Source organism: Gopherus evgoodei, chromosome 2 (genome assembly GCF_007399415.2).
Source record: "Gopherus evgoodei ecotype Sinaloan lineage chromosome 2, rGopEvg1_v1.p, whole genome shotgun sequence".
NCBI classification, from domain to species: Eukaryota; Metazoa; Chordata; order Testudines; family Testudinidae; genus Gopherus; species Gopherus evgoodei.
The window spans coordinates 244,017,967-244,036,866 of NC_044323.1; the positions used below are offsets into that span (position 1 = coordinate 244,017,967).

The following is an 18,900-nucleotide window of genomic DNA, read 5'->3' on the forward strand; positions in this document are numbered from 1 at the left end:
TTGAAAGCAGCTATCAAATCCCCCCTCATTCTTCTCTTCTCCAGACTAAACAATCCCAGTTCCCTCAGCCTCTCTTCATAAGTCATGTGCTCCAGCCCCCTAATCATTTTTGTTGCCCTCCGCTGGACTCTTTCCAAGTTTTGTGCATCCTTCTTGTAGTGTAGGGCCCAAAACTGGACACAGTACTCCAGATGAGGCCTCACGAATGCCAAAGAGAGGGGAATGATCACGTCCCTCGATCTGCTGGCAATGCTCCTACTTATACAGCCCAAAATGCTGTTAGCCTTCTTAGCAACAAGGGCACATTGTTGACTCATATCCAGCTTCTTGTCCACTGTAACCCCTAGGTCCTTTTTCTGCAGAACTGCTGCCTAGCCACTCGGTCCCTAGTCTGTAGCAGTGCATGGGATTCTTCCAATCTAAGTTCAGGACTCTGCACTTGTCCTTGTTGAACGTCATCAGGTTTCTTTTGGCCCAATCCTCTAATTTGTCTAGGTCCTGCTGTATCCTATCCCTACCCTCCAGTGTATCTACCACTTCTCCCAATTTAGTATCATCTGAAAACTGGCTAAGAGTGCAATCCATGCCATCCTCCAGATTATTAATGAAGATATTGAACAAAACTGGCCCCAGGACCGACCCCTGCAGCACTCTGCTTGATGCTGGCTGCCAACTAGACATGGAGCCATTGATCACTACCTGTTAAGCCCAATGATCTAGCCAGCTTTCTATCTACCTTATAGTCCATTCATCCAGCCCATATTTCTTTAACTTGCTGGCAAGAATACTGTGGGAGACCATATCAAAAGCTTTGCTAAAGTCAAGGAATAATATGTCCACTGCTTTCCCCTCATCCACCAAGCCAGTTATCTTATCATAGAAGGCAATTAGGTTAGTAAGGCGTAACTTGCCCTTGGTGAATCCATGCTGACTGTTCCTGATCACTTTCCTCTCCTCTAAATGCTTCAGAATTGATTCCTTGAGGACCTGCTCCATGATTTTTCCAGTTCAACCACAAGTTATAGCAGCAGCTCCCAAACTGTAGGTTGCAATCCCAAGTAGGGTTACACCATCAGCAGATGGAGTTGCAGTGATCTCTACTACAGGAGGACTCCAGCTTGCCCCACACAATGTGACCTCACATGTACAATGTGTGTGAGGTCACAATGCATGGAAGATGTGATTTTCCACAAAAATAGCATCCTCTGAACAGCCCGACCTTGCATGCATCATACGTATGAGGTCACACTGTGTAGAGGACACCATTTTGTAGAGCAAAATGGTGTCCTCTATGTGGCATGACCTTACGCATATGGTGCGTGCGAGGTCACGCTGTCATGGAGGATGCCATTTTGCTCTTCCAAATGGCACCTTCCTTGCTGTTTGAGGCCTCGACAGGAAATACGTCATTAAAATGGGGTTGTGCCAGCAAAAAAGTTTGGGAATCCCTGAGTTATGGTCTTGATAAAGCAATCACTGGTGAAATTCAGTAGCCTGTGTTATATAGGAGGTCAAACTAGATGATCATAATGGTCCCTTTTGGCTATAAAATCTAGGAATGTATGAATCAAGAAGCAGGAGTCCCAAGGTTATTCCTGAGCTCAGATCTCCAGCTATCAGTTTATTGTGACTGGCAGAACATGAAGTCTGACAGCATGAGTATTAATTATTAAAATTATTCCTATCAGGAAAAAATAATTTGTGAATAAACAAATGCAGAAGGTGGCCTCTCTATTGAATGTGTGTGAAATAGCATTTTGCTTTTTTTCGGATAAACAATTCTGATGCCAAGAGCTTGGAAAATAATGAAAAATTAAAGATGTGCACTACATCCACAAAGAGAGAAAATGATAAAATACCAAGACAGCTTAGCTAATTGATTGTGTGTGCAACATTTGGGCCTGAAAGACTCCCTTTCCCAGAGAACACCAAGGAGTAAGAGGCTACATTTGTTTTCCACTTAAAATTTTTAGAAAGGTCAGTAGGGAGAGAAATGGGAAAGTGAACAACGAGCACATAGATAGTCTGAGCATTTGCCACTTAGCTAGTTTTCCTTTCTGTTTTGCTTTCTTTTGTTTAAAAATCTTTACTGTCCTTTGGCTGCTCTGCATGGCAGCTGTGTGTGCTTGGAGACAGAATACAAAATGAAGGGCAGTTCTTTTATAGAATGAGCCCTGCAGTGTATTGGAATGAGTAACATAGTTCCCACTTATGGTACGTCTATGTAAGTTACAGTATATTCTGGTGTACTATTCTCCCATCTGCTGTTAATAAAGTCCATTTACAATAATTCTGTGTGTGCCTCACACAGCAGTTTCTCCCCAAGAAAGCATCATTGGAAGAGGTATGTTATTTACAAGGTGGATCTTGGGCACTAGATATAAAGTTTTGACTGACAGTCAGACCTCTGAGTTAGCTCTGGAAGAGAGGAGAGCTGGTTAAAGGCATTTTTCCTTTTGTTATATTTCATGTATCATTATTTCATTGTAGTCTTACTCACACTCTGATCTCAAGCCCACTAGAAATATCAGGCCCTACAACCATATTTTGCATGAAAATTCTCCCAAACACAGTGTGGGATACTCAGAAATAGGATGTTGTTCTTTAGTACCCTCCCCATCACCACCAAACACTGACACCTTGGCTTGTAAAAGGAGTCGAACAACAAGAAGGAAAACAGGAGTCTTAAAATGGAACTTCTATTGAAATAGTTATGGAAAGGGGTTTATTTTTTCAAAACAACAATACTTTTATTTGGACTAGGGCTACATGGCCATGTGAAATCAGAAGCAGCCTATAAGGCCATTGTATCTATGCTATTTTGATGACAATGCTGACAGTGCTTTCCTATATACTCCTAAACATTGCGTGCCTTGGGAAGACAAACACATTGTTCTGCACACCCATTAAAATCCAAACTGAGGAGAAAGAGGCCCTTAACTAAGAAATCCTGTCCTCACATCTCAAAGGAAAATCAGCTAATCCAAAGCACAGTTGTGTCTTATAGCATTGGAATGTATCAAACTCTATGGCTCTTTATGACATTTCTTTTCATATTATAATAGCCCCGCCCAAAGGGCTTAGGCTGGGGCTCAGCAACCTTCGGCACATGGCCCATCAGGGTAATCCACTGGTGGGCCGCAAGATATTTTGTTTACATTGACCATCTGCAGGCATGGTCCCCCACAGCTCCCTGTGGCCGTGGTTCACCGTTCCTGGCCAATGGGAGCTGCGGAAAGCAGTGGTCAGCACGTCCCTGTGGCCCATGTTGCTTCCTGCAGCTCTCATTGGCTGGGAATGGCAAACCACAGCCACTAGGAGCTGCAGGGGGGTATGCCTGTGGACAGTCAACGTAAACAAAACGTTTCACAGTCCACCAGCGGATTATCCTGTTGGGCCACATGCTAAAGGTGTCGCCCCTGCCTTAGGCAATGCCATTCTGCTAAGAAAAAAGTTGTCACTGACTGCAGTAGTTACTCTAGGCCTTCACCCTGCAATGGGATGCATGTGGATGACCCCTTATGCACTACGAAGTCCCATTGACTGCTATAAAGGTGATATTGGTATTTAAGCTTTACAAAATAACAAATAATTAATTACAGGTGAAAATCTGTGTACAGTAAGGGTGGGAACTATACACTCAATTCCTATACATTTCTAGTGAAAACTGGACATCTAAATCCCTTAGCTTTGAAAATCTCAGCCTCAAAATATATTGAATTCTCTTCTCCAAATGTGACATTTCTCTTTTGGCTTAAAATTAATGGTAAGAACTATTTACCATTTACTTAGGTACCAGGGAATATCCATAATTTTCTTCAGTAATGTGGTATTAGAGGAAGAAGTAGGTTAAATCAACATATCATGGCAAGATATTTTTCCCTTAAAGCATATTTAATGAAAAAGTAGATATCTGGATCCAGTTAAATCCAAAATTATTCCCTACAGTGTTCTAAAATAGAGGCAATCAAAAATGAAATGTAAGGGACTCAGATGTAGTAGAGCTCATGGCTAGTTGTATATGATTTGTGCCAGTCTAGAAAACAATTAAATCAAATACCATATAGTCAAAGAGTCAGTTACACAGAAGCCAGTAAAAAACCTCACAAAAAAAATTGCAATTGCAATTTCAGAACTCATGTATACTAGCAAGTCTATTCTCATCCCCACACAGGTACATTATACTCATCAGTGTTAATGGAAGGTCTATGCATTTTGTCTTGTCCCTGAGATGCTTCATGGAAGGGACACAATTGTCAAACTGCTAACCCACATTTTACATTAATATACCACTGACATCAAATTTGCTTTAAAAGGAAACATTTCGGACCAGATTCAGACACTTTATTATACCAATTGTAATCGGAGCCAGCCAATCAATGGACTAGATGAATGGCATTTAATTATCAGTATAAATCAAAATTAGAGTAATTAGAAACAGACTTATTCAGAAGATGCATTATATACTGAAAATAGAATACTATGGCTCCAGGACTTAGTAAATGAGCTATGGAACTTTTGATATCTATGTGGTTGGTTCAATCAATGATTAAATGTTTTTAACATCAGACAGCTGGTTCATGGCCTCCATGAAATGTGTTGGTGGCCTCAGAATAGTTCCCCAAAACAGCTCTCTCCATTGTAAAAATAACTTTCTGTCAGCGCTAATTGTTCTGCCCCCACCACTGTCTTTTGCTAGAGAGGAAAGGATTGAATGGGCCTGGAGACTGACCCATGCTCTCAGTGCTAGAAATGAACACTCCAGGATTAGGCTGAGGTGTGTTGGTGGAGTTGGAGAACTTTGCATTGCCATTACCAATGGTATGTGACTGTTTCTGAACAGAAAACTCCTGGCTTCTGCGTAGTAAATCCAGCTCTTTTCACAAATATTCATTCACTAGTACAAATCTAGAGGGGAAAATAGCAAGACTTTTATTATTGTTGTTGTTGTTGTTTAAAATAGCTAAAGAAGAAACAAGCCTCATTCTTAGTCTGTCAAATACAGAAGTTCACAATCTACAGAGCCAGATTTTCAACATATAGCCTCTCTTTGTGACTGCAGCCTTGGGAACACAACCAAACACATATATTCACTTAATATATGTGAGCTAATTATAGACCTTACATGCACAAAGCCCAGAAACATGCATAAGCTCCTTGCAAATGTCTTTCACACATAAATTATATGCAAAAACTGTTTGTAAAGAGCAAATGATAGTCTCAACAAGACATCTCTGAACATTTCTCCACATTGCAAAACCAAGACACAGTTTAGCACTGCTGGCTCAACAGGGGAAACAGACTGGAAAACAGAGATGCCAGAAAGGACGTTCACTAGTGAGATGGGCACTGGACAAGGTCTCTGGAAACCAAAGATAAAAAGTCAGCCATTTAAGTCTTTGGGAATTTTGCCTTTGACTTCAACAGAGGAAGGATTTCATCCATGATTCCACTCCTAGCACTTCCACTGATCTCTTGTGTGACCAAGTCACTGCACTACACTGCATTTGTTCCCCTCCCACTTTTTGTCCATTTTGTCTACACAGAATACAATTTCTTCAGGACAGAGGCTGCCTCTCACTGTGTGTTTGTACAGTGCCTAGCACAGTGGGGTGTCTATTGCAGCTGGGGCATCTAAACACTATTGCACTACACATAATAATCCATACTGTGTCCCATGCGAGGAATGAGATGTAATGGCAACAATCTGTGAAAAAGCCGGTGCTGTGCAAGCCAGCATGGTGTCTAGTTCTACCCCATTCCCTTGCTTTGATGCGCAACAGCAAGAAAATAACTAAATTCATTTTCCCTGAAAATGTCATTCCTTGATCTCAATGTTGTTTTTCTATAAATGCTTGGTCTTTACTTTGGCATTTACACTGCAGGAGGAGACCTTTATCCTGGCTTAACATTCTATTCCATTAACATTATCTCTTCAATATACAATACTCTGAGATACAAAGTTAATGCAATTCCCACTGAATGTGTTAATTAAAAAAAATCCAGCAACTGGATTAATTTTGCAGCATCAAAGTGAACCGTTCATAATTGGAACTTGCCCCTATATATCCTTAAAACTAATACAGTCAGGGTATGCATTCAAGTGCAAATTTCAGCTTTAAAAGGAATTGTTCTGCTAGTTCACTTCCTGCTATTTGAGTAATCCTTTCTTTTTCTCTCTACAGAACTGATTTAATATATTTTTGGATATACTTGTCATGGGAAAGTAAATAAATCTGGGAAAATAGAAAATCCTTGTATGTACGTACAGCTGAACCCAATTTTCAACTTGAATGTTTTAAAAAGACTAACCTCTATAGTCTGCATTTGCAAGCTCTACACTACAGGCACTTTGACATTTAAAATGGGCGTCTAGTTGACTATATGTCTATGTAAACATCCAAATGTGGGATATGGAGCTTCTATAAAAGCACTTCTTAAAAACTGGGATCGCTGTTGCTTTTTACAACATCCACTAAAAAAAATAAAAATAAAAAAAAATAAGGTCATAAACAACTTTACTGCATTCACCTCTTTTTCAGCATACTTGAATATCAGCTTGAGTTGAAGGACTGTGTCTAGACTGCTTTACAACATTTGTAAGCAGACGTTGTAAGGCAAAATAATGTTGTAAGTCAAAAAAGCTAACAATGTTAGCAACCATTAGGAAAGGGATAGATAATAAAACAGAAAATATCATAATACCACTATAATCAATCTATGGTATGCCCACACCTTGAATACTGAGCGCAGTTCTGGTTGCCCTATCTCAAAAAAGATATGTCAGGACTGGAAAAAGTATAGAGAAAGACAACACAAACGATGAGGGGCTTGGAACAGCTTCCAGATCAAGGTCTATAAAATCAGGAATGTTGTGGAGACAATAAATAAGGATGTGTTATTTATCCCTTCACATAGCGCAAGAATTAGGGGTCACCCAATGAAATTAATAGGCACCAGAGATTAAACACATTGCCTGGGGGTGTTGCGAAGGCCAAAAGTATAACTGGATTCAGAAGAGAATTATACAAGTTCATGGATGATAAGTCCATTAATGGCTAATAGCCAAGATGATCAGGGATGCATCCCCATGCTCTGGGTGTCTCTAAACCTCTGACTGCCAGAAACTGGAAATTGGATGACCGGGGGGCTAACTTGATTATTGCCCTGTTCCCTCTCTCTGAAACATCTGGCACCAGCCACTGTCAGAAGACAGGATACTGGGCTAGATGGACCATTAGTCTGACCCAGCATGGTCATTTTATGACATTTATAAGTGTGCAAGAAACTTGTTTGTGCTCTAGTGTGAAATGTTATGTTTGGGAATTAATAATAATCCCAGACATAAGTTAATATTAGCCAAAAATGTGTACAGTAATATACCTAGGAAGAGACAAATGATGTAAACTATAGACTTTCTGTTTCTGTTGGAATTATGTGTGTTACCTTTGGAGCTCCAGCACAGAATCTGAATTCCAATAGAAGTAACTAAGGACCTAGTTTGCTAATCACAGTCACGTTAGTAATCATTCTTTAGTTCAGTGCTGGGCAACCTGTGGCACGCGGCCCATCAGGGTAATCCACTGGTGGGCCATGAGACAGTTTGTTTACATTGACTCCACTGGCACGGCTTCCTGCAACTCTCAGTGGCTACAGTTCACCGTTCCAGCCAATGGGAGCTGTGGGAAGTGGCAGCCAGCACATCCCTGCCCATCACTGCCTTAGCTCCTTCAACATATGCAGCAGACTTTGATCGGACATGGAGGAAATGTTCTTTTGCCAAATGTTTTTGAGGCAGATACCATTCCACCACTACAGTGTGAAAAACAATTTGGCTTCACTCCAAGTCTTGCTTTATTAGGCTATGGTGGTGATCAGACCATTGAAGGCCAGATTCACAGCTGCTGTAAAACTGAAATCAATGGAAAAATTTACATTAACTGAGGCTCTACTCCTGTTCTTTTCCATTTATTTTTTACCTGCCACTTCTTGTAGCTAGACTAGTGTTCATCTCACACTGGAAATTGTCCATTCAAATTCCTGTCCCATTCCAGGTTGCTAAATCCTGGGGTATTTATGGAAGAGTTTATAAACATACCCAGGCCGTTTATATTGAGAGATCAGAACTCTGCCATATATTGTACATTATGAAAATACACAAGACTAACAAGGCCCTGTCCAATTTTTAGTCAGGTAAACTCCTATTAGTGCCAATGTGCTATCTCACCTCCCAGAACTCTGTATACTTTCCTATGGAATTCAAAATCTTTACTATAAAATTCAACTTATGCCAATACAAATTCTGTTTTAAACAGTAAGGGATTTGAATTCATGACAACACAGCTTGAGAAATGGGCAACATTTTCAAAAGTAACTAAAGTGTCTGAAATGCCTAAGTACCATTGAAAGCCAATGGGATTTATTTTGAAAGCTTTACCCAGAACCATAGTGCAAAAGCTGATTTTCAAATATATCTTCTAAATAGCCCTGGATATCTCAGAATATCTGCTGTTTTATTTAAGGGGAACTGTTTGATTGAATTAATAGATAATGGGGTACATTTGGTTATCAGCACTTGCATGTTTTTAATCCTCATGAAACTTCTCTCTCAAATTATTAAATCTACACCATCTGTAGTGTTAGGGGATATTATTGTTTAATACTATAGCATTTTTTCTAAGGGAATAGTCATCAGAAATCACTTCTTATACAAAAAGGAGGTACTGGTCCTTTAAGGTAAGGGGTGCTCAAAATTCTTCAGCATGTGGACCACATTTTAAGGAAGACACGGTCACATAAAGTACCTTTACTCCTGGTCATGGCCATGTGGATCACTTCCCCTTCTGTTTGTGATTGCCCAACCCATTTTCTGTTTCATCTGAAATTCTGGCCTCTACAGTGGTTTCTTACATGGAAATTAATATTTGGAAAAGATTTGATATGATGTTAGCTCTCAGCACCTGATTTAGCAGGGGGAAACAAAGCGGGGTATTTGGCTATGTACCCAGCCAACTCACCATGCACCACCAGCAAGTGCTTTGAGGACCATGGTTTGAACACCTCCGCTTTCGGCACGTCCATGAAACCATGCCAGAGATGAAAGCATACAGACCACACGTGGCAGAAGTTCATCAGTGTAGGTTTCCTCTTTAATCTGAAACAGGGCCATTTGTTCCTTTCCAAAGCTGAACATTTCCTACCTCAGTGCCTCATTGCAGTTTGTGAAGAGCCACTAGTATGAGTTCTGCTGCATTTTTTGGAATCTGTTCTATTTCTCTGGTCGGTAATCTTTGTTTTGTGTGTAGCTCATCACTGTTGTCAGAATTTTCTTTTTAATCTTATTACAGCACCCTTTATCTCATGTGAGAGAATTTCAGTGCTTTCACTTCACTTCAGTGACTACAAGGAGGTTTACAGGAAATAGCATTAATTACTGCAATTTGTAATTATTGGTGAAAACTCAATTTAGCTCCTAAAATGTGGGCTATATTTGTTGGTCTAATTTTATTATTGGGTTTAGTGTGCAAGTGCTGGGTGGTGTTGGGGGCCTGTGATATACTGGAGGCCAGACTAAATGATCTGATGGTCTCTTCTGACCTTAAAATTTATGATTCTGATGTGTTTACACACAAAACAGTGGTAACCTTCACTGAAATCTGCACAATCAGGCTCCTACCACAGTTCATTCCTTTCCTCCATTCTTCCATCTTCCTCCCTCTGGTTCATTTTATAGAACAGTCCACAGTGTTGCTCATCATTTCCAAATATTCCCCTTAAATATATTTACTTTGGACTTGAGTTGCTCCTGGAACAGTCTTAACATTGCAACCTTGTTGGCTTGCATCAGAAGATCAGTGGTTTCATTTTGTTTTAAGTGAATTTCAGTGTCCTAAATGTAATTCTAAACTAATAGCAAAGCTCATGCTTCTGGCAATTGGGCTCATAAATAAGGGTAATAGGCTACAGGGTACAGATTGCATGCATTTAAGATCCTCTGTAGATTTCATGGTCTTTGCAGAATTTAAGCTTTCAATTAAAAAAAATATATTTTTAGGCCTTTTGTTTGGAAAAATAAACTTCTTCCTGTTTACAGAAACAAAATGGAGCCAGATCAGATCTGAACTTCCTACATTCATCTTCAGGGAATGTTAACTTGAAAGCTATCTGTGGCCATTTCAACAAAGATAGCTTGAGGAAAAACAAAAAAAATCCTAGCTCTTGTTTCTGAAGCCCAATTATAAAAGAATACATATTTTTAGACTGAAATCTCGTATGATTTTGAAATAAAATGTTCATGCATAAATGACTGCATCTCTTACCACTGAAATATTTAAGGCAGGTACAGACAGTGTCACATGGTAGCCTTACTAATCCAGAATCCTCAAATACTCTTTCAGATGCGTCCTTATTTGAATACCTCACATATGTTCAACGTCTTCATACCTCAGTTATTGAAATGGGCTTTGCTTATAACGGATGTGGGGGAAAACAGTTTTTCCAGAATGCCCCTCAGATCTATTGCCACTATAAATAAATAAATTTACTTATTACTCTGCTATATATTTTATTAATTTAGTTTTTCCAAGTATTTCAAGAACAAACAGAACATCAGATCTCACAAAAATCCAGACTTAGTGCAGGTGGCCCTTTCTAATCAAAGACTTGCTTACTAGTGTTTTTTATTTACTCAGACTGTCTTATGCACTGTCTTCTGACATTCTCTAGACAATTGCCTCAGCAGGCTGTATCTTTTTTCCCAGTCCCAGGAGGCCCAGGTGCTGAAACATCTGGCAGAAAAGAGAGAACATGAGCGAGAAGTCCTTCAGAAGGCTTTGGAGGAGAACAATAACTTCAGCAAAATGGCAGAGGAAAAGCTGATACTGAAAATGGAACAGATCAAAGAAAAACGTGAAGCTAATTTAGCCGCTCTTATTGAACGTCTTCAAGAAAAGGTAATCAGGTCATGACTCCACACCACAGCCTGCAGCAGGAATTTTGGCCAAAATTTTCAAAAGTAACTGGTGATTTTGGGTGACTCCATTTTTAGATCCCTTAACTTGAGGCACCTTAAAGGGGGCTGATCTTCTGAGGATGAGTGCTCAGGGATTTCTGAAAACAATGTCCCACTAAGGTGACAAGTCGAGAACTCAAAAAAAATCACTAATATTTTGATAAATCTTGGCCTCCTTCTCAGACTGTACCAGCTAGTTCTCTATTATACCCAGTTCTGATATGCTCTCAGGCCTGTTTGTCTGTTCCATTTTCTTACTGAGTTCAAAAACAGAAAAAACGCCAAAGAAAAGTTTCTTAGGTTTAATTTCTGGCTTCTACGCGGGATTTATGAACAATGTGGAATAAATCATTTGTCTCATGTTTAACCACATTCATCCAAACAGACTGTGTTGCAATCACTCTCCTAATTGAGGGAGATTAGATCTATCTTTTGGACCCCTTCAATATACATCCCCAAGGGCTGAATGTACCTACCATTCCTAATGCAACCCTTCCAGCCTGGAAAGCAAAAAGCACAGGAAAAGGCACCAGATGTGATAAAGTCCTTTTAACTTGTTCTGCAGAGAATGATAATTTTTCTCTGTTTGGATGCAATATAAGCTGCTATTTTGAAGCATCTAATATGTCAGCAGACAAGTGTATATACCTCTCAGTTGTCCTTGATGAAGAGGAATGTCCATTTTAGATCTATGTTTTTCTCCATCTTACACCATCTCACCTTGTTAACTGTAGATAATGGGCATCAGAGATGGCAAATGAGGAAGCAGAGCTAGACAAGAAAAAGAGGGCAGCATTCTGTGTTATACCCTAAAGAAGGATGTAACAGGCTGTTTCAAGCAAGTCTCTGGGAGCCCCAGGATTGTGCCTAACCTCCTTGACGCGTTGTTTTAAATAAGCTTGCACATATCCCAAAGTCCAGCAACTCAAAGGAAAAAGACTGTTAGTTGTCCTTGGGGTAATGAAAGGAAATAGGGAGGGCAAAAGGAGCAGCTGCATGCTCTAGACTGATGTCAGAAGGAAGTCCCTTTATGTCACAGTTCATCCAGATGAGCAAGTAGATGACAGATATATGAAGTCAAGGGAATGCTTCTGAGAAGAGGCTGCCCTCTCCCCACTGCAGGTGAAATCCAGGTGGGAAATGTGGAAGACCAAAAATTAAGAACTTTGGGTGCTTGTGGGTTTGTTATTTAAATCCCAAAATGCTGACCATGACTATGTAAGAGGGAGCAAAAATAAAACAGTGGGTCCAAAATCTTCAGAACTGGCCTCTAATTGTAAGTGCGCCAATTTTTGGGTGCTCAAAGGCTCCCGCAATCAGATGCCACTTGTGGATGCCGAAGTCAGTGGAAACGGCAAGAGATCAGCCTCTGGAAATCAGTCCTACCCTAGCCAGCTAACATTTGCCACACAAAATTAGAGGCCACCTATGAAAATTTGACCTTCAAATTACAAATGAGAACAACACAACAAGTTTGCCATGGGCTTGTTCCAAAGCCCAGTGAAGCCAATGGACAGACTCACATTGACTGCAGTGGGCTTTGGATCAGTCCCCATAAAGGAACATGATGACGTATAAATCTCACATAGGATGCTCACTGGAGGCACTCTCACTTGCAGTTGGCCATGGGTTTTTGTTGCTGTTGTCATTTTGTGTTTGTGACTGAGTTTTCAGATTATATTCTCAGAGCTAAATACATGAATGAGATAGAAATCTGATAATTAGTTTATATGAAAGGACAGCAAGAAAAAAAAATCCCCAGAAATGTGCCAAACAGCGAGACAAAAAATACAGCTTTGTAAACACTCTGGATGGAAGCTTCCCATATTCATTCCACAGCTGTTGTTTCTGAGTACAGGCCCATGGTATAAGGAGTATCTGAATTTACAGTGGCTCCAATTAATCTAAAATTAACTAGGACAGAGCTTTGTATTACAGCCATTAATGGTTATTATTCTAATCAGAAATGACCAAAGAGAAGACAAATTGGCCAGCGATGAACAGAAAGGCCTAAAGCTGAACCTTGAAGACAGCTGCCATTTTACCTAGAAGTTTTAGGAGAATCTGCAGGGCTGGCCATCCGCTCAACCCAGAGGCAGATTTACAGTGAAACACAGGGTGCCCTGGCACAGGGGTCCCCCCAACTACAGGGGCTCCAGGGCTGGGCAGCTGTGGGGGCAGAAGCTTGGTCCTGCCGGACCCCACTAACTCTAAATCGTCCATGGCTGAACCTCATCTTTGGAATACTCAGATTGCCCCTTCTGGGTGATCTCACTGATTTCAATATAGGAGCTATCCCATGCTTATGTCAGCTTGTCCTTGAGATAGTGTTCTTTCTGGACTCCTTCACAGTGATGAGGCATATCTGAATCCCCAGCTCTTTCAAACAGGGTGGACATGAACTCACTAACAGTTAGTATCAGTTGTGAGTAGGGGCTCTCAACTCCCATGTCCCTGCTGAACCCTGAGGAGTTTCATACCTGGATACTGCCCAGGCATAATGGTGGTCTCTGAAAGTTATAGAAACTAAAACAGACTGCAGAGGTGGTGGGTGGGTGTCTGTCCCCTGCAGCAGCATCTAGATTAGTACAAAGACTTATTCTAGTCATATAGAAAGCATGTTATTGTGCCCAGGCATAGGACAGAGAACCATTCTCTGCCAGAAACTCTCCTGTTGAAACATTTTGGCTAATGTGCAGTCTGATTCATCCAGATGACTGCTTCAGTCTATCAGCAGCTCCTTCGGATGAGACCACAATGAGTTTTGACCTTTGAGAATATAGTTAGGTCTCTCCTTGCCTTTTGACTGTGAAAGTTGCAAGCTAGTCATGGAGTGCGTTTATGACTGGTGTCTTGTTTCTGACAAGGATGCCCAGGGTTCTCAGAAGCTCACCACTGCAGGTCTGATTAATGTCCATTGAGGGTGTCAAGGTTCCTTCCCCACTCTGAACTTTAGGGTACAGATGTGGGGACCTGCATGGACACTTCTAAGCTTAATTACTAGCTTAGATCTGGTATCGTTGCCACCCCTCCCCCAAGGACCCCCTTTTTCCCTGGGTAGTCTTGAAGGACTTCACCAATTCCCTGGTGAACACAGATCCAAACCCCTTGGATCTTAAAACAAGGAGAAATTAACCATCCCCCCTCCTTTCCCCCCACCAATCCCTGGTGAGTCCAGATCTAATCCCCTTGGATCTAAAAACAAGGAAAAATCAATCAAGTATTAAGAAAAAAGGCTTTTAATTAAAGAAAAGAAAGGTAAAAGAAAACCCTCTGGGAGAGATTAGCATACCAGCTACTCTCACAGACAATAGATTCAAAACACAGAGGATGTTCCCCTGGGCACAAATTTAGTTACACAAAAAATACCCAAATACATAATTTGATTCTACCTCAATTTGCATAAGACAGGCTACAAAGAAATAAACATAAACCTATTTATTCCTTTCTAAAACTTACTACTCTGATCAGAGGCTGGTTCCTTGATCTTTTTCACTACAGCTGAAACTGAAACTCTCGAACAAAGGAAAAACTTCCCTCCTTCTTTTTGAAACGTCTTGTTCCCCAATTGGTTCCTCTGGTCAGGTGTTAGCTAGGCTAGGTGAACTTTTTAACCCTTTACAGGTAAAAGAGGCATTAACCCTTAACCATCTGTTTGTGACAGAGGGTTGTTCTGATTCTTTTCCAGTGTGGCCGTGCTACCCTTACTGACCAGCATTCTCACAATGCCTAGATGCCTTAGTGGAAGGATTCTTGAGTCCTTTTCCTCAGACTGCATCTGCATAAAATTTAACCCTAAATTAGAATTGTTCCCTTTTTATTACAAGTCTTCCACGAGTTCAGTGTCTGGATGGTACCTTGTCAGGCTGTTGATCCTGGCATTTACTTTGCCAGTGATGGCAACCTTAATTGCTTGCTTGTCCACTTCTCCCTCAATCACCTCCATGCTTCCTCACATGCCATCCCTGTGCATTGGAACATTTCCACATAAGTATAAATAAAACTGTCAAATTATCCTTAAAAGCTACCTCTGAAATGATGCCTATAAATTTCTCCTGCTGGCACTGGTTAGGGTAAATGATGATCTGCAATTTCTGCTTTTCTGCTCAACTCTGCTCATTTTGTTACTCATTCCTGCACCCTTCCCCATCATATATGTCTAGTTTTCCTCCTGTTGAGTCCTGTCATCTAGAGTGTGAGCTCTCCAGCTACCTTGATGGAGCCATGATCCTTAACTGCAGCTCCTACATACTACTGTAATATGAACAGTAATAATAACCACCTCTCACACACAAAAATATGATAACCTGCTAGCAAGAAGGTAATTACCTAAAGCCAGTTCACCTCAGCTGAGATTAAATTTTTGAGCGACATTTTGGAAAGCAATGGGAGTTGTGTGCATTCAGCACCTAGAAGAATTAGACCCTTAGGGTGAAATTCCCTCCTGTGCAGAGGGCATGCCATTGAGGCTACGTCACTCTTAAATCCTACTTAAGACCTCAAAACAGGACTTAAGTCGAACTGTAGTAATGAATAAGCCGTGTGCTGGCCTGGTGAATGTCATCCTTCATGAGCAGCACCCCCAAAAGATTGTTGTTCTACTGAGGCTAACTCTACACAGAGAGCAAGAGGTTTCCATTAAGAATCGTCCTGGGCAGGTGCAGCAAAGAAGAGGTTTGACCTTTCCCTTCTTGGTGTTTTCCAGGAGAGGCATGCTGCAGAGGTCCGTAGAAACAAGGAGCTCCAGGTGGAACTGTCTGGCTGAAAAAAGCAACGGTGGATGAGACACCTCCCCACCATTAGTAAACTCCCCTGCCTATATTATTATGGATCATGCGATATCAGTATGGGAAATGTATGACATGGTTTAAAAAAAAATCAAGAACTCAATAAAAAACAAAACAAAAACAAAAATAAAAACAATATGGTCTCTCTGCAGAATGATTTGCTTGATGTTTAAAAAAAACTTGGATCTTATTTTGTAAATACTTACATTTTTGTTAAAAAATACAAGTATTGCATTATGCAAGTTATTTCATAATCTTACATGTCCTGTAACAGGCTTTTGATGTTGTCTATTTCCACTCAGTTGAATTTGCTAGGTCTGTTCATTTGAAGCAGCCCATGTCTAATTCCATTCCCTGCTATTTTAATTCTAACCATGCAATGAGGTCAATAGTAGGTCTATGGTGCTAGAGACCAGTCATCGCCTAATAACCCAGAAGGCTTTGTAATCAATAAGCTCTGTTAAAACAATAACTAGATCACAGGTATTGTGACTCCACATGAAGCTGTCCAGATAAAAAGCTCTTAAAACATTGTTCATAATTTATTTACATCTACCCTTTGTAGAATTAAAATGAATGGGAGATTAAATTGTTATTTGCAATGTTTATTTTGTCTGCCTTCATCAGATCAGAGGCAACAAATATTGCTTTTTTAATAAGAGCTACTGATAAAAGAAGGCAACGGACATCAATCTGAGCCAAAGTTAAGAAGCTGAGTATTATAAACAGACTAGCTATGAAAAATTATAAATGGTACACAACAGCCATAAAAAATGCTAATTGTCTCACAAGCTTAATTCACAAGTTGAAGATTTATTGATGGAGCAATCAATCAGCATCAAGTGGCTTTGTCTGTAGATGCCATGATCTATGATATTCATTTGAAGCTACTGTGTTACATGTGTAAAAGTACAAGAGGCTACTGAATATTTCCACCAGGGACCTGTGAGCTGGTTGTTGCTTTTTTTTTAAAACACTGCTGATTTCCACTCAACATGACCTGTCCTCTTCAGTGTTAGTCAACCTGACCTACTTTAAAGACATCTAGAAAAAAAGAGGGCTGATGCGGCAGGAATAATTAGACAAGGTGCTTGTGCCAAGTACGGTATCACCAAACCTAACATAACCCCTAAAATAGCTGCCATTTTGAAGTTGTCCCTACCCCCTGGAGGTTGCTGCCTGCATATTCTACTCTTCATTAGTGCTATTTTCCTGTATGTCATTGTGAGCAAGCTGTGATTAATAAAGAATTGGGGTTCTGTGAACTGAAAAAGGGCTTGTCTGTTCTCTCGCTCCATCACTTCTCTGACACATGCCACTGTGAAGTTAAGGTCCACTGACTTCATAGCATCATGGAGGTTAGAAATGGAAAGGCCTATGAGTAGGTCAAGGAGCCCATTCCCCTGCCAATATAGGATTAATCCCTACACTATATATTTTTATTGTTGAGACATAGTGCTTATTATTAAGTGTCTCGGAGGCTGAGATACAATGCAATCCTGAAGGGTGACTTTACAGAGCACAGAATGTAATAAAAAAAGAAACCACCAGTAAAAAGTTATGTGGGGATGCAGGATTACCACTGTCAGGTCCTACAACAAGCACATATCCTGGCCCAACACTTGCTGTCTGTTAACATATTGATATTAGAGCCTAAGGAAACTCACTTCCAGGCTTAAATGAACACGGCAAAATAGCTAGAGATGGTGCTGAGCAGCAGGTTTGGCTGTAGAACCAGATCTGGACTCACACCATGTAGAGTCACAGGTTTGGTCCAGAACCAAATCAAGAATAATTATTTTCAAATAGTTTCTGATTTAAATCCAGGAAAGCAAAGCTACTGAGAGATGGTTCCGAAAGAAAGATGGGCCAAGACAAGAAATATTTATGATTAATTTGGGGGGTTCCAAGCCCCCAAATCTGAAATAGCCCAGGGTTTGGTTTTGCAAAAGGAGAATCCACCCAACGAGTTTTTCCAAAACCAAACTCAGTCCGTGCAGGGCTTTTGGCTCATTTCTCAGACAATCAGCAAATGCCCACACAGGCACAAGGGCATGAGCAAAATATCAGATTTTGCAACATATAGCAATAGGAAGAATAAAGCCCTTCACAAAAACTTGGTTTTGTTGTTTAAATTCCTCTGTTTTTATGGCAGCAACAACATGGAAAACACTAGGAATTGGTTCAAATAGCAAACTTTGGATTTGGATTTCGTACTCCCAAAGTTGGCAGGTATTTGGATTTGGCATTTTGGTTGCACCCATTATAAAGGTATATTCACAGATTCCAAGGCCAGAAGGGACCATTGCAATCATCTAATCTGAACTCCTGCATAGCACAGGCCATAGAACTTACCCCATATAATTCCTAGAACAGAGCTTTTAGAAAACCATCCAGGAGCTCTCCTAAGTTCAGAGGGGTTCAGATCAACAGGTTTGGTGTGAGCGTTTCTCAAGCAAAGATAATATACTGGCACCTGAGGATCCTTCAGAACCACATTACTGCCTTGTCAAATGGCGAATAAGATTTGGCACCATTTTAGTACCGTTCCTATTATGCCATTATTATACGCTTTCCAGCTGATCCCCATTTATACATTTGGTGAAACTGATCTATAAAATGGGGTTGCAGATTAAAGATCTTCCTGAAAGGCCAGAATACTCAGAACACCCATTTTAAAAGCCTTTCTATCCCAGCCATTTTAAATATTTGAACTTTTTGCAATTGTGTGTGTGTGTGCAGCACCTTCAACATTTCCTTAGGTGACTAGCCATAGATCTGGGAGCTTAACTATATCTCCAGACAGATGTGAACATTTTTAGCCTAAGCACTGAACTTCAACTAACTGAAATTGCTGGTAGATCCTTAAACAGTGCAGTGCATACAGGGGATACTGTAACACCAGGGCAAATGCTTGGCCATCACAGGCCTGGTCTACACTACGTGTTTAAACTGATTTTAGTAGCGTTAAACCAATTTAACCCTGCACCCATCCACACAACGAGGCCCTTTATATCGATATAAAGGGCTCTTAAAAACAGTTTCTGTACTCCTCCCCGACGAGAGGAGTAGCGCTGAAATCAGTATTACCATATCGGATTA

The 18,900-nt window shown here is 40.5% G+C and overlaps 1 protein-coding gene across 1 annotated transcript in view; it reads left to right on the top strand.

Annotated features, from left to right (window-relative positions):
- Positions 1 to 17,063, top strand: part of STMN2 (stathmin 2) — a 62,602-nt gene extending 45,539 nt beyond the window's left edge. The window contains exons 4-5 of the mRNA XM_030553321.1: positions 10,761 to 10,952; positions 15,717 to 17,063. Coding sequence (XP_030409181.1) covers positions 10,761 to 10,952; positions 15,717 to 15,776 — 252 coding nt within the window. The 3' untranslated portion in view covers positions 15,777 to 17,063. The remainder of the gene's footprint in view (positions 1 to 10,760; positions 10,953 to 15,716) is intronic.
- Positions 17,064 to 18,900: the final 1,837 nt, after the last annotated feature.